The sequence below is a fragment of the Geotrypetes seraphini genome, chromosome 1 (genome assembly GCF_902459505.1).
Source record: "Geotrypetes seraphini chromosome 1, aGeoSer1.1, whole genome shotgun sequence".
NCBI classification, from domain to species: domain Eukaryota; kingdom Metazoa; phylum Chordata; class Amphibia; order Gymnophiona; family Dermophiidae; genus Geotrypetes; species Geotrypetes seraphini.
This window is the reverse complement of record NC_047084.1, coordinates 389,032,626-389,049,009: the sequence shown is the minus strand read 5'-3', so window position 1 is coordinate 389,049,009 and position 16,384 is coordinate 389,032,626. Positions and strand designations below refer to the sequence as shown.

The window sequence follows — 16,384 nt, the reverse complement described above, 5'->3', positions numbered from 1 at the left end:
AACTCTGTTCTCTGCGCCTGCTGAAAAACCTGGGAACTTTGGCATTGCAGCCCGAGGCCATAAGATCTATCTCCGGGTGCCCCCACTTGTAAACAATGAGCTGAAACGCTTGTCGAGACAACTCCCATTCCCCAGGATCCAACCGATTCCTGCTAAGGAAGTCTGCCTGAATGTTGTCCTTGCCCGCAATATGCGCCACTGACAGAAGCGGAAGAAACTTCTCTGCCCACTGCAGAAGAATATTTGCCTCTTGAACCAACAGCTCCTCGTGCTCCATTGTCTGTTGATATAGGCAACTGCCATGACACTGTCTGACAGGATTCTGGTTGGTTTGCCCTGAATCAGTGACTGAAACAACTTCAGAGTCAGCCTGATCGCCCTCAGCTCCAGAAGATTTAGATTGATAGATCAGTGAACCTCCACTGGGCTCCAACTGTATAAACTTTTTGAATAGGTGGGTTTTGATTTCTTTGCGAAAATATTTGTAGTCTTTTGTTGTTATCAGCAGGTTGGAGATGGTGTGGTCCAGTTTCGCTGCATGCGTCGCCAGCAGACTGTCAAATATCTTCTTGCGCTGGGTGCCTTTGAGTGGGGGGTAGGTAAAAGGGGTCCGAAGCAACATGGCTTTACAAAACATGGCTTTACAAAAGGTAAATCGTGCCAAACGAACCTGATTGAATTTTTTGATTGGGTGACCAGAGAGCTGGATTGAGGACATATGCTATATGTAATTTACTTGGATTTCAGCAAAGCCTTTGATACAGTTCCTCATAGGAGGCTGTTGAACAAACTTGAAAGGCTGAAGTTAGGACCCAAAGTGGTGAACTGGATCAGAAACTGGCTGTCGGACAGACGCCAGAGGATGGTGGTTAATGGAAGTTGCTCGAAGGAAGGAAAGGTGAGTAGTGAAGTCCCTCAGGGTTCGGTGCTGGGGCCAATCCTGTTCAATATGTTTGCGAGTGACATTGCTGAAGGGTTAGAAGGAAAAGTGTGCCTTTTTGCAGATGATACCAAGATTTGTAACAGAGTAGACACCGAAGAGGGAGTGGAAAATATGAAAAAGGATCTGCAAAAGTTAGAGGAATGCAAAGAAATGCAGAGTAATGCATTTGGGGATTAATAATAGGAAGGAACCGTATATGCTGATATGCACGGACGGGGAGAGGGACCTTGGGGGATAGTGTCCGAAGATCTAAAGGCAAAAAAACAGTGTGATAAGGCAGTGGCTGCTGCCAGAAGGATGCTAGGCTGTATAAAGAGAGGCGTAGTCAGTAGAAGGAAGAAGGTGTTGATGCCCCTGTACAGGTCATTGGTAAGGCCCCACTTGGAGTATTGTGTTCAATTTTGGAGTCCGTATCTGGCGAAGGACGTAAGAAGACTTGAAGTGGTCCAGAGGAGGGTGACGAAAATGATAGGAGGGTTGTGCCAGAAGACGTATGAGGAAAGACTGGAAGCCCTGAATATGTATACCCTAGAGGAAAGGAGAGACAGGGGAGATATGAGTCAGACGTTCAAATACTTGAAAGAAGCTCATTGGTTACCTATAACCCATCGTGTCACATATAAAACAATTATGTTAGTCTTCAAAATCAGATTCTCCCGCCAATCATCTTTTCTAGATAAACTTCTAATCCCCTACTGTTCATCTCGGACCCTTAGATCAGCCGATCAAAACCTGCTATCTATTCCCACAATCAAAGATTTCTTTTATACGAGAAAGACCAACTTTTCGGTAGTCGCTCCTACCCTATGGAACTCATTGCCATCTCATATTCGTCACGAGACATCACTACATAAATTTAAGGCTAAATTAAAAACTTTCTTATTCCAAGACGCGTTCTCCTGCTCCCAAGTATAACTTATTCTTCAATACCTCAACCGTTTTTAAGAAGCGATCCCATTCCTTCCCTTTAAAAATTTATTTTTATTTTTTTTTTAATAATGTATTTTTCCCCCCTCTATCTTATTATTCCTTGCCCTCACTTTCCAGTATGTCTAGTTAAAGTTTAAATGTTCACAATCCCCTTTTCTTTTTTTCCTTTTTAATTATATTATTTATTGTACTATTTTTAACTTGTAAACCGGCTAGGGATACTCGTTGATGGTCGGTATAGTAAAAATTTAATAAACTTGAAACTTGAAGGGTATTATCTAAGAACAAAATCTTTTCCAGAGAAAGGAAAATGGTAAAACTAGAGGACATAATTTGAGGTTGAGGGTTGGTAGTAGATTCAGGGGCAATGTTAGGAAATTCTACTTTACGGAGAGGGTAGTGGATATCTGGAATGGAGAGAGGTGGTGGAGAGTAAAACTGTGACTGAGTTCAAAGAAGAGTGGGATGAACACAGAGGATTTAGAATCAGAAAATAATATTAAATATTGAACTAGGCCAGTTACTGGGCAGACTTGTACGGTCTGTGTCTGTGCATGGCCGTTTGGAGGAGGATGGGCTGGGGAGGGCTTCAATGGCTGGGAGGGTGTAGATGGGCTGGAGTAAGTCTTAACAGAGATTTCGGCAGTTGGAACTCAAGCACAGTACAGGGTAAAGCTTTGGATTCTTGCCCAGAAATAGCTAAGAAGAAAAAATTTAAATTGAATCAGGTTGGGCAGACTGGATGGACCATTCGGATTTTTATCTGCCGTCATCTATGTTACTATGTTACATACTTTGCAACTACAGAGGGTACTGAGAATTGCTCTAGAAAGTGCTGCGGTCTGAAAATTTAAAGGCAAAAAAAATCGCATGAAAACTGAATTCTACTAGAGCTCCTACAAGCCTTTCAGTAAAATGTAGTTTGCTGTACTGTTAATAAAAAGATATAAAATATTTATCCTGAAATAACTTACCGCCTTCTTTGCAAACGCATACTTTTTTTTCAGACTGACATGACGTTTAGCTTTAATTCTGCTTTCGCGCATTGATAAACTGGAGTCGTGTACATCCAAATCTGGAAAATTTAAGCCGCATAACTCCACCTTTTCCTCTTCATTCATAACTGCAGGAGATATCAGGATAGTTGTCGCCACGGCTGAAAAAAAGACGTCTGTCCTTATTTTTGTTAGATCGTGAACAACAACAAAAAAGATTGTAGAATAAAGGAGAAAGAGTCAAGGCGAACTCTGATTGCTAAATCATAAATCAGACATCGTGTCTCATCTTTTCTCCCCAAATGCCAAGAGGCTCAAGAAGTCACTTGCAAACCAACACACGTGTTTCAGAATTTAAAAAAAAAAACAAAAAAAACCCCAAACAAGGAAGTTCACTAACCAAAACTAAGAAGCAATGTCGTCAGTTCAAGCAGAATGTCTTAGATCACTTGAAGGGACTACCAGGGTCTATCTTCAGTAATTAAAATATACAGTTGTTTTGCTATAATCAGCCCGGTTTAATAGTAATAGATTAAGATCAACAGGTGTCTATGATATTTAGTAAAAAAAACAAAAACAACAACCTGTAATTCTGCATGTAATATTGCAAAAGGAAGCTCACTTTCTGTCCTCCACTGCAAAAGCATGGGGAGGTGGCTCCAGCCGGAAGCACTTTTGCTTAGGGGCCGGTTGCATTTTGCTCTCCTTTTGAGAAAGTACATCGAGAGAGCAAGAGGTGGCCGGGGTTGCTTTCGATTTTTTTTTTTTTGGTAGATAGACAAAGCAATAGGATGGGCAAAAGATATAATGGCTCCACATGGTATCAAACCCAGAGACGGGAAAGGAGGGTCAAGATCTGGGTTCCTAGGTGGATCCAGGTTGATGCGGTCCTGGGTGTACCCCATTGTATGTAAGAACTTGTAGTCTTGCTCTTCTTAGGGAATGCTATGAGCTAGAAGTCCCTGCATCCAATGGGGTACACCCAGGACTGGATCAACCGTGTCAGGCGAATCTGGAGTCAGTTGGCAACCCTAGCCAGGAGGAACAGAAGTTAGGTAAATTGAAAACAACAACAAACATCCACTGCTGAACATTTACATATTATTTAAAGGTACATATTTTATATCTGGGACAATGGAGGATTAAGCAACTTGTTTGGGGTCCCAAGGAGCTGCAGTGGGAATCAAACCTGGTTCCCCTGGCTCTTAGGCTATATATTACATGACTATCTTGAATAGCAATGCAAGGCTACCAAAATAGCCTATTACTATTAATTATTTCTGTAGTGCTACCAGACATGCAGCACTGTACAGCATCACAAAGAAGACAGTTCCTGCTCAAAAGACAAGACAAAAAGAAGATGTCATGGATACAGTTAATACGAATGGTTAATCTGCTGGCTGGGTTGTTGGGCAGTGGGGAGTAGGGTTATGGATTTAAGGCTATATCAAAAAGGTGGGTTTTCAGTGTGCTTTTAAACAAGGGAAGGGGCTTGGCAAAAAAAAAAAAAAACACCTTGGGTAATTTATTTCAGGCATAGGGGGCAGCTAGATGAAAGGAACAAATTTGCATAACTCAGTTTCAGATACTGATGTGGCAGTATTAGCAGTGGAACCAGGTGATTCAAGGACTTGCAGATTCCCTTCAAACTTAAAAAAATTATGGCTGAAAGCATAGACTTGGAAGTGTTTAGTAGATGGGAAACAGAATATATTGAGGAAGGGACTGTTAGGATATTTTCTGATATCCTGAAAATTATTTTTGCTCAACCCACAGATTTGGTTTTTTTTTTTTTCTAATCATTAATTGGTACATTATGTTCAATCTTTACCAAGCCACAGTTGTCAGTCACATAAGAACATAAGAAGTTGCCTCCGCTGAGGCAGACCAGAGGTCCATCTCGCCCAGTGGTCCGCTCCCGCGGCGGCCCATCAGGCCCTTTTGCCTGAGCAGTGGTCCATGACTAGCTCTATAACCTATCTCTACTCCTATTCCTATAACTTACCTCTACTCCTATCCCTATAACCCATCTCTACTCTTATCTATACCCCTCAATCCCTTTGTCCTCTAGGAACCTATCCAAACCTTCCTTAAAGCCCTGCACAGTACTCCTGTCTACCACAGCCTCTGGAAGCACATTCCATGTATCCACCACCCTCTGGGTGAAAAAGAACTTCCTAGCGTTTGTTCTAAACCTGTCCCCTTTCAATTTCTCCGAGTGCCCCCTTGTACTTGTGGTTCCCCTTAGTTTGAAAAATCTGTTCCTGTCTACTTTCTCTATGCCTTTCAGGATCTTGAAGGTTTCTATCATGTCTCCCCTAAGTCTCTGCTTCTCCAGGGAGAACAGTCCTAACTGTTTCAATCTGTCAGTATATGAGAGATTTTCCATACCCTTTATCAGCTTAGTTGCTCTTCTCTGGACTCCCTCAAGTACTGCCATGTCCTTCTTGAGGTACGGCGACCAGTACTGGACACAGTATTCCAGATGCGGCCGCACCATTGCACAATACAGTGGCAGGATGACTTCCTTTGACCTGGTCATGATACCCTTTTTAATGATACCCAACATTTTGTTTGCTTTCCTCGAGGCTGTGGCGCACTGCGCCACAGCCTTCAGTGTTGTGTCTACCATCACTCCCAGGTCTCTTTCAAGGTTACTTACCCCTAGTAGTGATCCCCCCATTTTGTAGCTGAACATCGGGTTCTTTTCCCCACATGCATGACCTTGCATTTCCCTATGTTGAAGTTCATTTGCCACTGTTTGGCCCACTCTTCCAGTGTCGTTAGATCCTTTTGGAGATCTTCGCAGTCTTCCATGGTTTTAACCCTGCTGTATAGTTTGGTGTCATCCGCAAATTTAATGACCTCACATTTTGTTCCCACCTCTAGGTCGTTTATGTAGATATTGAACAGGAGCGGTCCCAGCACTGACCCCTGCGGAACTCCACTCGTGACCCATTTCCAGTCTGAGTAATGTCCCTTTATTCCAACCCTCTGCTTCCTGTCTGCCAACCAGTTTTTGATCCATCGGTGGACCTCCCCTTGCACCCCGTGGTTCCATATCTTCTTAAGCAGTCTTTCGTGTGGTACCTTGTCGAAGGCTTTTTGGAAGTCAAGGTAAATGATGTCTTTAGATTCCCCTTTATCTACCTGGCTGTTTACCCCCTCAAAGAAGTACAATAAGTTTATAAGGCATGACCTACCCTTACAGAAGCCATGCTGACTCGACTCTAGCTGCCCATTGTTTTCAATGTGTTCGCAGATGCTGTCCTTAACCAGCGCTTCCATCATCTTTCCTGGGACCGAGGTCAAGCTCACCGGCCTGTAGTTTCCTGGGTCACCCCTTGAACCCTTCTTGAAGATGGGCGTGACATTTGCTATTTTCCAGTCCTCTGGGATCTCTCCAGTTTTTAGGGATAGGTTGCATATTTGTCGAAGTGGCTCTGCTATTTCGTTCCTTAGTTCCTTGAGTACCCTTGGGTGAATGCCGTCCAGACCCGGCGATTTGTCGCTCTTTAGCCTGTCTATCTGCCTGAGGACATCCTCTTGGCTTACCTCTAACTTGACCAGCTTAACATCTTGGTCTCCATTTACGATCTCCCCGGGTTCCGGAATGTTGGTTGTGTCTTCCCTCGTGAAGACTGACGTGAAGAACTCATTTAACTTGTCCGCTATCTCTTTTTCATCTTTTACCACTCCCTTTCTGTCTCCATCATCTAAGGGTTCCACTTCCTCCCTAGCCGGTTGCTTCCCCTTAATGTACCTGTAGAATGATTTGAAGTTTTTTGCTTCCCCCGCCAGTCTCTCTTCGTATTCTCTTTTTGCTTTTCTAACCACTCGGTGACACTCCCTTTGGTGTTCTTTGTGCTCCTTTTGGTTTTCCTTTGTTCGGTCTCTTTTCCATTTTTTGAACAATGTTTTCTTGTCACTTATCGCCTTCTTCACTGCATTTGTTATCCAAACTGGGTTTTTAGTTCTATTTTTTTTGCACCCTTTCCTGAACTTGGGGACGCACAGGTTTTGTGCTTCGTGCACAGTGTCCTTGAGTAGGTTCCAGGCTTTTTCTACAGACTCCATCTTCCTTGTATTGCCGTTGAGTTAATAATTAAAGGTTCAAATAAGAATCTCTCTCCAATGACAGGAAGTCTGTTTTTGAGCAATACACAAAGCTTATCCAAAAATTAGATACAATTGACCACTCTGAGGTTTTGGGGAGATGGGGACGTCTTTGTTTACTCACTTTACCCACATTATTGCAGGTATACTAATATTCGTTTATTAATAATAATAATAATAATAACTTTATACTCTGCTGATATGCATGAATGTCAGATCAGTGTTTCATTTCAGGGTTATTTTATTCTAAAACAATTTTATATCTATAATTTAAATTCAACTATAAGTGTAAAGTTTCAAGGTTCAAATGTAACTTTTCTACATGCAAAGAGAAGATGTATACCTATAAATGTTTTCTGGAAAAGACTGCTTAGCTATTTAGCAAAAATGACTGGACAAAATACACCAATAGGAATTATTTATTGACAAGATTGCCTTACTAAAAAATTCAAGGTGAGGAACGTAAGCATAGTTGGGAAAAAGTTTATTCTGCTAAACTGGGTTCAGGCAGAACGTACATCTTTTTAGCAATGGCACATTCAATTTTATATTAGATTTCATATTCATGCTATTAGAATTGAGGGGTCAAATTTGACTTCTAAGCATAGGAAATACTTTTTGCCCATATTGGAAGCTTATATTCAAACTCTGGATTCTAAAGCATTAAGTTTATTTTGAATTCTTTGCATATCTAATTGGAATTGAGTAATGCATTACTAGGAGGTATGAGTAAAGCCTCCTAGTACTGTATTTGTTAATTGAGGAGGGAAGGGGTTGGTTGGGATAGAGGTGGGAGGTTTAATCCCTTTTCTTTCTAAAAAGGTTACATTGAATAGCTCTTTGTTGTGCTGATAAAGTCGTATCTTATTTGTTTTATTGTAACTTTTCAAAACTGATTTTATTTGAATAAAATTTATTGAAACATGAAAAGATCCTCGCTGAAATCCATCAGGAGTTGAAACCGATGTGAGAGGAGATTATGGACAAAATAGATGCTGCAGGAGGGTATAAGATCTTGAAAATAAGAGCAGGCAGAGGTCTTGTTATATAATTAGACTGGAACCAAGCACTTTTGCTACAGTGTATTCAAATTATTAATCATTAGACGTATGTTTTTGATTGTCATTGTTGTGTTGTATTTAGGGGTTATGGACCAGCATTCATTGTGTCATAGTTGTGTGGAATCCAACATTCATAGCTTTCAATAAAGACCTCTAAACTTAAAAAAAATAAAAAAGATGGAGGCAAAGGACAAACAAGATGTGTGTGTGTGTGGGGGGGAGGACTGATTAAGATTGGATGGCAGAGATTGCTCTGAGATGGAGAGGGTGATTGAGGGCAAGGAAAGGCTACTGGAGGATAGCAGAAGGACTGAAACCATGGGTCAGGGAAAGATTGCTTGTAAAATAAAAGGAAAGAGACTCACCATCCATTTCATATTTAATTTATTTGATATATCACAAATAACAAGAGTAGCTAAGGATTTATAATAGTCTAGTGAGAATAAAGGAAAAATAAGGTAGAATATAAGACAGTAACTAAGGGCTCCTTTTACAAAGGTGTGCTAGCAGTTTTAGTGCGTGCTTAGCGCATGTTAAAATACCGCACACGCTAGCCGCTACCGCCTCCTTTTAAGCAGGTGGTAATTTTTCAGCTAGCATGTGCTAATCCGGTGCGTGCGCTAAAATGGCTAGCGTACCTTTGTAAAAGGAGCCCTAAGTTACAATTGAATTCAAAATAAATTGTATAACATAAGGTAGAATTAAAACAAATTAAAGACAGCATTACATAATGTGACACAGTGTGTGGGTGAGGGATGAAGAGGCACTTGAGGCTGCTTGAGCACCAGTAGCCTTTAGTTTAGGTTCCTGTAGCACTAGAAGGAAAGTCTTTGGAGGAAAAAAAAATAAGTTTAGAGCAGAGCTTTGAAATTTTGAAAGGTGAATTAAATTCAGAACTTTACTGGAAGCAAATTCCAGAGTGTTGGGGCTACAACGCAAAAACTAGATGTCCTAGCAAAGTGTGAACAGATCTGTAAATGTGTGTTTGGTAGAGTAAAGGTCTTGTGTTTGTATATACAGAGTATGAAAGCTGAGCATGGATAGTACTACAGTTAAAAAATGCAATATAAAATAATTGGGAGTCAATATTCCACAAAGAAAAGTGGTGTAACTATTGTATTTCTTAGCCCCAGAAAGTAATTTTTACAACAGTATTGTATACACGTTGTAGTCTTCTTATTGGATAACGGGGTAAACCCTGAAAAAGTGTTATACTAGTCAATCCATGGTAAGATTAAGGAATGAACCAGCAAGCGAAGGGCATGAATATGAAAGAGTAAACATATAGAACATATTTGTCTAAGATTTCTGTATTAACATGGAGATTGGAATAGTAAAAGATAAATGGCTGTTAAGCAGGGGTATAGTTGGCATTCAGTTTTCAGGAAGGAACACAAGGGTGAACTGAGGGGACAATGCATTTCCTCTCTCCCCAACCCCTCAGCTGCCATATGATGATCTTACTTTGCTGGTGGGGATGCCTAGTCCTCACCAGCCAATGAGATCTGCTGCTTTAACTGCCTCAGCACAAGGAAGTTAGCAGTGCCCTTACCACCTGCTGCCACTGGCACTCTTTGTGCATGCTCAGTTCACACATAAACTGAGTATGTGTAAGGAGTGCCATAGCTGTTAAGGGGGCCACCAATGTTTTCATTGTAGAGGTAGCACTGGGACAGTTTGGTCAGCAGAATCACCACCAGCCATTCAATGGGTAGGGTAATCCTGTTGGGGAAATGGCAGAAACAAAAAAAGGGGGAAGGCGCCTGAGGATACCAAGCCCCCTCCCCTTAGCTATGCCATTTCTATCAAGAGTAACACCAAAAATGTTAACAGAGTTGTTGAATTGGTTCTGCACTCCATATATTGTGGGTAAAAAGGAAAGGTTGGATGAGACATCCAAAGAGAAAAAAGTACTGCAGTAGTTTTAGAGGCACTCAATTTCAGGTTGTTGCTAGTTAACCAATCAACTATCACACCCAGTTTACAGGATATATCTGCAATAGTTTGAACCATTTGTGATTTTAGTGGGAATAATAATTGAACAAAAAGTAATGCTGAAGGATTGGATAAGAAGTGCAAGAGGTATAATTAATCTGTTAAAAATAATTGGCTCAAGGATTAACCCTAGGGTACCCCACAAAAAAAAAAAATCATAAGAGGAGGAAGAAGAGTAAGTGTGACATGTAAGTGTGAGCTGGACCAAGATAACATGGACTCTGAAATACCTAACTCTTCTGAACAGATTCTGAACAGATTCAATGAAGGACAAGATCAAAGGCAGCTGTTAAGTCCATGAAGAAGTACTCCATCCCTTCTATCTAGAGTGGTATGCATGAAGCTAGTAATCCCATAGTATATTTTGTACAGATATGCTATATAAACCCAGTTTGATAAGGATGAAGGGCATTTATCTTATCATAGAATTGTCAGCTGACAAACCACAAGTTATTCAAAAATCTTTGAAAGAAAAGATAGTTGATAGATGAAACAGTAATTAAAAGGGATGGAAGGATCCAGAGTAGAGTCTTTCCAACATGGAGGAAAATATCCAGTACGTAGACTGGTGGAAACAATGGAAAAAAATTAGTCCATATTTTACTTCAAGAAGAATGTGGGAACTAGGTCAGTAAGAAGCAGTGGATGACCATGATGAAAACTTATTGGAAAAAAGTTGACATATAGAAATAATAATCCTGTGAAGGATTGCTAGAGAGAGAAATGGGGAGTGAAGTAAAAGCAAAGGTCAATGGGTAGATTGAACTTCCATAATTTTTTTACTGAATGCCTGTGGAAAGGCTTCAGCCTTCGGGGTAGAGGTAGATACTGTGAGGCATTCATGATCTGCTGCACAATTTTAAAAGGTGAGATGGTTTGAGTCCCACATTATAAGAGATGTAAATAAATGTTCTAAGCATGTGTAGGGCTATCTTTGTAATGTGTCCATAGTTTGGAAAAGTGTGTTAAGTAATGAGAAAGGCAGGACTTTTACCAATGATTTTCCAAGTGACAGAGGAGATGTTAAATCAAATGTTGAAGCCCCATGTGGTACCAGGTGTGTGAATGGTGCATAAGAACATAAGAGTTGCCATACTGGGACAGACCAAAGGTCCATCAAGCCCAGTATTCCATTTTCAATGGCCTGTCTAGGTAACAAGTACCTGGCAAGAACCCAAATAGTTAAACAGATTTTATACTGCTTACCCTAGGAATAGGCAGCGGATTTTCCCAAGTCCATCTTAATAATGGCTTATGAACTTTTAGGGAATTAGCCAAATCTTTTTTTTTAAACCCTGTTATGCTAACTACTTTCACTTCATTATCTGGCAATTAATTACAGAATTTAATTATACATTGAGTAAAGAAATATTTTATTCAGTTTGTTTTAAAACTACTACTTAGCAGCTTAATTGTGTGCATGTGTTCATAGACCTAGTGTTTTTGGAAAGACTAAACAAGCAATTCATGTCTATCTGTTCCACTCCACTTAGTATCATATCTCCCTGGTAGGAATTAAGGGCTCCTTTTACAAACGCACGTTAGCCATTTTAGCGCATGCTAAATCTACGCACACGCTAAATGTTAATGTGTGCATGGTAGTCTATGGACGCGTTAGTGTTTAGAGCACGCTAAAACGGCTAACGCGCCTTTGTAAAACAGGGTCTAACAATAAAAAAATTAGAATGTATCCCAATGTGTCAAGAATTACGTAGATAAAGAGAAAACAATTTTTTACTTTTGCAACCCCAGGTGTTAAAATTAGGGGCTACATTTATGCTTAGATACCCTTATAAATGTATGATCAACCTTCAGGGAGCTAAATATGGGGTCCTTTTACTAATGCGCGCTAGCTGTTTTAATGCACGCTAAATATTAGCACATGCTAAACACTAACGCATCCATAGACTATAATGGATGCATTAGCGTTTAGCATGCGCTAAAACGGCTAGCGCGTCTTAGTAAACGGACCCCTATGTTATTTTTAAGCTTCACAGTTAATTAACCCCCCTTTTAATAAACTGCGATAGCAGTTATTAGCGCAGGGAGCTGCGCTGAATGATCTGCGCTGCTCCCGATGCTCATAGAATTCTATGAGCGTCGGGAGCAGCACAGAGCATTCAGCGTGGCTCCCTGCACTAACAACCGCTATCGTGGTTTAGTAAAAGAGAGGGGGTAAATTGATGTAAGGTAAAGTGGTTTCTTCCTCTAGTATCTCACTTGATCTGCAGGCACAATCTTCACAAGTGGACAACTAGTCCTCAAAGCAGGATCAGTCATCTTTTTGTTTCCTTTAAAAAGTAATGTGATGTAATCTCCGTTGATAGTTTTTGCCGCCTCTTCATATAACTGGGGGCTATTTAACAGTGCAAGATAAAATGTTTTATTTCCTCATTATTTTTCTTAATTTATGTCTTTTACTTCACTTTAGTTATTGTACTGTTAATATTGAGTTATTTTTTTGATCATGGAAAATTTTAAATCTTAATAAAGAAATATTGAAAAAACCCATTCAGAAGACCAAAAACAGTTTAGGGCAACTATCCATAGGACTGTCATGAGTCAACATTGACTAGATAACACATAACAACAACCCAGAGAAAACAACAAAGCAACAGACTGATAGACTTACAAAATCATTTACCATACAAAATGTCAATATTTATTCACCAGACATAAAATCATAAATTAATAATTAAAAGCCCAACATGACATGTTTTGCCCTCTTAAGACGGCATCAGGGGCTATTAAAAGACCAAAAGGTGCAGCTCAGTTGTATAATCAGATAGTCTTCTCTTCTCTCTCTGTACAGCAGTGTATTGCAAACTGTGTGCCTGAGCACACTAGTGTGGCTCCTGAGATTTCAAGTGTGCCACGGGAGGAAGAGAGGCACCAGATGACTTGCATGTCCTGTAGGGCCAGAGGTTCTCAACATGTGGTACGGCGCCGGCACTGTATGTCTAGTTACTGCCTATTGCCGTCGCATATCTCCCGGGACTGCTGCCTTCCTCTCCTTTTCTGCCCAACCCTGGACCAGCAGTGGCAACTCAGTGTGCATTTAATTTTGCCACACAGTTGCTGCTAGCATTATTTTAGCTGCGGTTCCATCAGACAGCCTTGGGGCCTTTGGTTGGCCGGCCCGCTTCGATGATTGAACTTCCTATTTTGTTAGAGGTGGGCTGGTCTAGCAAAGGCCCTGAGGCTGCCTGATTAAACCGTGGCTAAACTAATGCTAGCAGCAGCTGTATGTAAAAAGCACACAGTGAGCTGCCACTAGAGAGAGGAGAGATATTGCTGGACAGAGGAGGAGGTAAAGGGAAGGGAGAAGGGGTACTGCTGGACATGGGGAGGAGGGGAAGGGAGAAGAGGTACTGCTTGACGGGGAAGACGAAAGAAAGAAGGGGTACTGCTGGACATGGGGAGAAGTGCTGCTAGACAGGGAAAGGGAAGGGAGAAGAGGTGCTGCTGGAACTGACAGAAGGGGAGGGAAAGGAAAGATGCTACACACTGGAGGGGAGGGTGAGATGGTGGATGGGGAGAGAGCATGTTGGGTTGGGGATGGGAAGGAGAGATGTCACTCAAGGGAAGAGGCAAGGAGAAAGAGAGAAAGCGTGCAGGAGGCAGAAAGTGTTGGACTCATGGAGGGGGCGAGAAGGATGGGGAGGACAGAAAGGAGGGAAGGAGTAATGTCACACTTGGGGGAAGGGGGAGAGGGGAGAGGGCAGAGAGTGAAAAGTTGGACTCTTGGAGGGAGAGAAAGAGAGATGTTAGTTGGGGGAGGGGGAAGTAGGATCAGGGGAGAAGCATGCAGGAGGAAGAGAAAAAAAAGATTTGACTGGTGGAAAAGAGGGAGAAATGTTGGACTGGGAGAGGGCCAGAAAGGAGGAAGGGAGATGGACTGCAGGGGGCAGAAAGGAGGGAGAGAGAAATGTTACACTGGGTGGGGGGATAGAAGGAGAGAGATGTCAGACCATGGAAACAGGGAGGGAAGGAGAAAGAGTAGATTTAGAGAAGAAAGCAGAAAAATGGAAATATTGAATGTTAAGTTAATGCCAAAGATGGATGCAGGGCAGAAAGTGAAGAAGGAGAGAAAAACAGTCAATGGAAAAGAAGGCCCTGGAAACATAGTTAACAGCACAGAAAAATAAAGTCACCAGACAACAAAGGTAGGGAAAATAATTTTATTTTCAATATAGTGACTGAAATGTGTCAGTTTTGAGAATTGATATCTGCTGTGTATATTGTGTGTATATGAAAAATGAATGGAAAAAATTGCATTACAATTAGTAAAGGGGTTGGGATCTGGTGCAGAGCTTGGGTGGGCCTAGGGCAGAGCTTGGAAGGTCTGTGGTTGGGGTACTCAGTTGATATTTGTTAGACTTAGGGGTACTTAGCTTGAAGTAGTTGGCAATCAGCCAGCGCCTCTCCTTCTCTCCAGCCCTCTTCCCTGCTGGCACCCCTTATGCCTATGGCATCTCAGGGCCCATCTGGAGGGCTTCTGCACATGCGCGGACATTGATGTGATGATGTCACGGCAATGTTTGCGCACTTCCGGGTGCCTTGAGCCTTGGCTGCTACCTTTAATGTACCCTGGCTCAAAAAGTTTGAGAGACACTGCTGTACAGCAAGAGACAACAAAGGTAGAAAAGGGAATTTTTATATACATTGATTGGAATATCCATATACTAGATTAACTAGAATCAGGCAAGGGCATGGCAAATCTCATTCATTGGCTTTAAATCTCCAGCTTTGAGATGGCTCACTTTTGGCTTTTCTCTGTATTTTAAAACATAAGGATAAAGCCTGCAGGGACAGCAGACTGTAGATGATGTGCTATGCAAATCCAAATTATTTTGATGTGATTAATATCCTAGAACAGCTTTTGATAATTGCTTAAGAAAGTGAAATGTTATGGTAGCCTTGTTAGTCCACTTTTCAAGGTAATATAAAGCAGTGGTTCCCAACCCTGTCCTGGTGGACCATCAGGCCAATCGGGTTTTCAGGATAGCCCTAATGAATATGCATGGTGAAGATTTGCATGCCTGTCACTTCCATTATATGCAAATCTCTCTCATGCATATTTATTAGGGCTAGCCTAAAAACCCGATTGGCCTGATGGTCCTCCAGGACAGGGTTAGGAACCACTGATATAAAGAAAAAAAACCACCCCAAACCCAAAGGAAATAAGGTGATACTTTTTAAATTGATATTTGTCTTTTTTTCTGATTTGAAGAAGGGTTATCTTCGAAAATTCATAATAATTTAGTCCAATAAAAAAGGTATTTATTTTTGTTTGTTTTATTTATTGATAATAGCTTAGAAATTGGTCAGTTAGTGCCTGTCGTTTCTAACTATAAATTATTCTCATCACTCAACACTGGATACGTTAATTTACAGACGATCCCTGTGAGACCTTAGGCTTAAAGAAAAAAAAACCCCAACCAACCTTAGAAAAAGGGTCAGCGAGACGACGATAGAATGTCACACTAGTTACACCAGCATTTTACAGCGAGGCGCATAGTTCAGGGTGTATCTCTATGGTTATGACCCCGGAAGAAGAAGTATTTTGGAAGAGCCCGCCCAGATCCGTGGCCTATCTTTCCTCTCCTAAAGCCGGCGGCAAGTCTCGTGCAGGTTCTAAACGCGAATATCTCGTCGGGAACGCAGGGCCATTATTTACCGCGCCCGAGTTTCTTGTCTTCTCCGTGAGGGCCCGGCGAGCGTTCTGTTATGTTTTTCAAGCTGTTTTGGGCCTAGCTGTGTGACACGTGCATGCGTGCGTAGTAGGTGCACTCGGCTCTGCTGCCCTCCCTCCCTCTCTTCTCGCGCCGCGCTTGGCTCTCCTGTCAGCATGTCCCGGAGGAGGCATAGTGATGAGAATGATGGTAAGTGCGAGGCTGGCACGTGGAAGCCTCAACTGTCGGAGGTTGTTGCGCCTGAAAATCAGAGTGTCCTGGAGGTACTGGGAAGAGGAAGAAGGGGTGGCACACTGTTGAGGGCGCGTATCCCCACCCCCTTATGCATGTAGCTGAAGAATCGGGTTCACTGGGAGAAGTTACCGCTGCTGTTGGAGCCGGTGAAAGTGTTAGACGTCCTAGGTGACCTCTCAGACTAGTGCTGTGCTCCCTCTGTTTTATGCAATGTATGTGCCTAATGAGCACCAGATAAACGGTCTATTATTTTAAATTACCTTCCTTATGGTTAAACTATGCGCCCTAAACTTCTTGGGGTTTGTGTGCCTGTCAGGATCTATTATTGTACGATGTTTTGATCACTGCTCTTTGCTTTATCCCCTGCCCCAAAACTTGCAGTTCTATGATGCATTGGTAGTGGTTTAGGATGCA

General features: G+C 41.7%; 2 protein-coding genes across 7 annotated transcripts in view; one reads left to right on the top strand and one right to left on the bottom strand.

Annotated features, from left to right (window-relative positions):
* Positions 1-3,609, bottom strand: part of TSTD2 (thiosulfate sulfurtransferase like domain containing 2) — a 99,777-nt gene extending 96,168 nt beyond the window's left edge. For 4 of the 6 annotated variants that reach the window (XR_004536673.1, XM_033917069.1, XM_033917060.1 and 1 more), the window contains exons 1-2: positions 3,491-3,609; positions 2,848-3,029 (exon numbers count right to left, since the gene is read on the bottom strand). Coding sequence is in view for 5 of the 6 variants with exons in the window: in XM_033917069.1 (XP_033772960.1) it covers positions 2,848-3,029; positions 3,491-3,590 (282 nt within the window). In the remaining variant the exon portion in view is untranslated. The other 2 variants (XM_033917088.1, XM_033917080.1) reach the window with 2 other exon arrangements.
* An 11,911-nt stretch (positions 3,610-15,520) lies between these two features.
* The window catches only part of NCBP1 (nuclear cap binding protein subunit 1), a 397,555-nt gene continuing 396,691 nt past the window's right edge, over positions 15,521-16,384 (top strand). Inside the window, exon 1 of the mRNA XM_033917013.1 lies at positions 15,521-15,925. Within this exon, the coding sequence (XP_033772904.1) occupies positions 15,892-15,925 (34 nt within the window). The 5' untranslated portion in view covers positions 15,521-15,891. The remainder of the gene's footprint in view (positions 15,926-16,384) is intronic.